This window comes from Mizuhopecten yessoensis, unplaced genomic scaffold (assembly GCF_002113885.1).
Source record: "Mizuhopecten yessoensis strain PY_sf001 unplaced genomic scaffold, ASM211388v2 scaffold5789, whole genome shotgun sequence".
In the NCBI taxonomy this organism is placed as follows: Eukaryota; Metazoa; Mollusca; class Bivalvia; order Pectinida; family Pectinidae; genus Mizuhopecten; species Mizuhopecten yessoensis.
Window position 1 is genome coordinate 1112001 of NW_018406224.1, and position 2476 is coordinate 1114476.

At 39.6% G+C, this 2476-nt stretch overlaps 1 protein-coding gene across 1 annotated transcript in view; it reads right to left on the reverse strand.

Moving 5' to 3' along the window:
* The window catches only part of LOC110451086 (myeloid differentiation primary response protein MyD88-like), a 23871-nt gene that overhangs the window by 13803 nt on the left and 7592 nt on the right, over positions 1-2476 (reverse strand). The window contains exon 2 of the mRNA XM_021498943.1: positions 1306-2039. Coding sequence (XP_021354618.1) covers positions 1306-1660 — 355 coding nt within the window. The 5' untranslated portion in view covers positions 1661-2039. The remainder of the gene's footprint in view (positions 1-1305; positions 2040-2476) is intronic.

Sequence of the window (2476 nt, forward strand, 5' to 3'; positions counted from 1 at the left end):
CAAATTTTGTTGGTGACCCCCCCCCCCCCCCCTCCTCCGCCCCCGGGCTAATGGGTGGGGCCAAAAAAAGTTTATTACTTGGAAAACGTTGACATCCCCACCGTATAACTATGTATACAATTGCTGAGTATAAAGAGAAGAATGCACAGTTGCTTCCAGGATGGCCCTAGTGTCTGGCCCTACCCTTGGAGACATAGTCCCTTGGTCATAACGTTGAAACGGTTGAGATCCCCTCCCCAAAACTATATATACAAATGCTGGGCATAAAGAGACGAATGCAGTCATGATATTATAATAGATCCTGGGGCCTGACCGAACCCCTAGGGACCTAGTTTCTTGAGATCCCCTACCAAAAAACATATATACAATTGCTGAGTATAAAGAAATGATTGCACATATGCTTCCAGGTTGGCCTTGGGGTCTGCTCCAGCCTTGGAGACTTAACCCAAGGGTCATAACTTCAAAATGGTTACGATCCCCACCCCAAAACTACATATACAATTGTTGGGCATAAAGAGACTATTGCAGTCATGATATTAGAATGGATCCCAGGGTCTGCCCCACCTTTGCAGACTTAACCCCTGGGTCATAACTTTGAAACGGTTGAGATCCCCACCCCAAAACTATAAATAAAAATGCTGGGCAAAAAGACACGAATGCAGTCATGATATTAGAATAGACCCTGGGGTCACAGCTTGGAAACAGTTGAGATTCCCACCCCGTAACCATACATAAAATTGCTGGGCATGAAGAATGTAATACAGATATGCTACAAGGATTGGCCTTGGGGTCTGGCATATTCCCTTGGATCTCATTTGGAGAATATTTTGCCATGATTACTTAGATATCCAGGTGAGTGATACAAGCCTTCTGGGCCTCTTGTTTTTTTGGTAATTTTAATGAACATTTAAAATTATTCCTGACTGTGGTTTTACTTTAATAAGCCATTCTAACTATCCTTAAAAAGTAATTTATTGAATTTATCCATGAAATATACAAGAACTTCCTATTAAAATCCTCCAAAAGAATACTTTAAAATTTCAATAGTAAATTCATCAATGAGCGGGTATATCTAATTCGAAAAACGAGACAAGAATAAATCAGGACTAAACAATTACGACATCACAATCAAATGAGCTTGCTAAGCCCCGTTTGACGAGGCCTCAACGGTGAATTCTGTAACTTCAGGAATATGTTAGTTCTTTGAACTTATGTAATATCAGATATAATTCGTGTAAATCACCATTGCATTCCCTCGATTAAGTGGTTTTGTGGAAAACTAAGAAGGTACGAAGTGATACTTACTTATGTATTTTATGCTTTCTTCCATGACGTCTACACGTTGTAGTTTTTCTAAATGGACCCATAGCTGTCCTATACACGGGTTTTTATCATTGTGTTTCTCCCATTCATTGAGAAGAGCGTGTGTAGGGCTCTCCGCATTCTGGAACCCAAGTATTTCATTGTACATAAAGCTTATGAGCTCTGCCAGACCGCTATAATCAGGAATCAGTTCCAGGCTGTCATCAAGTTCTCTCTCAGGATTTAACATATCGGCGAGTTTCCGTCGTGACGCCATGTTAAGTATGGATATGGGGAGTTTATGGCCCTCTTGGGGTAAAGCAATTGTGCGAGAGACAATGTCCGGTAAGGTTTCCATTTTGATACGAATACTGGCTATTACCGGGTTCGATATTTCCAGGACTTCGGTGCTTATCTATTTCGTAGCGTTCTGCTTGATACAGTTTCAATTACTCTACCCTCACAATTGAGGTGTGCATTGTCGACGAAATCTCTTGAAGTGCTTGCTTTCCGGCTAGTTCCTATAAAAGCAGATTCATGTATGAATTAAATATCTATATCAAAGGACAATAGCTAACTTAGAGTGAAGATGTTTTCTCCTATTTCCTATATGAAGACCGATGGATTGAATGCCTACAGCACCAATTAATCCTGATCGTAACGAGTCACTGCTGTTAGATTCCTGGAATTCGGGTATTAAGTCATTTCCTCTTAATCAGTCCTGTATGGAAACCGTCCTGAAAGAATGTTAAAACGGAAGGTTTAAGTATAATGAAATGAATAAAGGATCACTAGCTGTTATGTTAGTAAAGCTGCATCGTACCAATAATATTAATGTACACGTAGGTACAGTGTAATTGTCTGAGAAATAGTATCAATGTTACTAATGTACACGTAGGTACAGTGTAATTGTCTGAGTGAAAGTATCAATGTTACTAATGTACACGTCGGTACAGTGTAATTGTCTGAGTGAAAGTACCAATGTTACTAATGTGCACGTAGGTAGAGTGTAATTGTCTGAGTGAAAGTATCAATGTTACTTATGTACACGTAGGTACAGTGTAATTGTCTGAGTGAAAGTATCAATGTTACTAATGTACATGTAGGTACAGTGTAATTGTCTGAGTGAAAGTATCAATGTTACTAATGTACACGTAGGTACAGTGTAATTGTC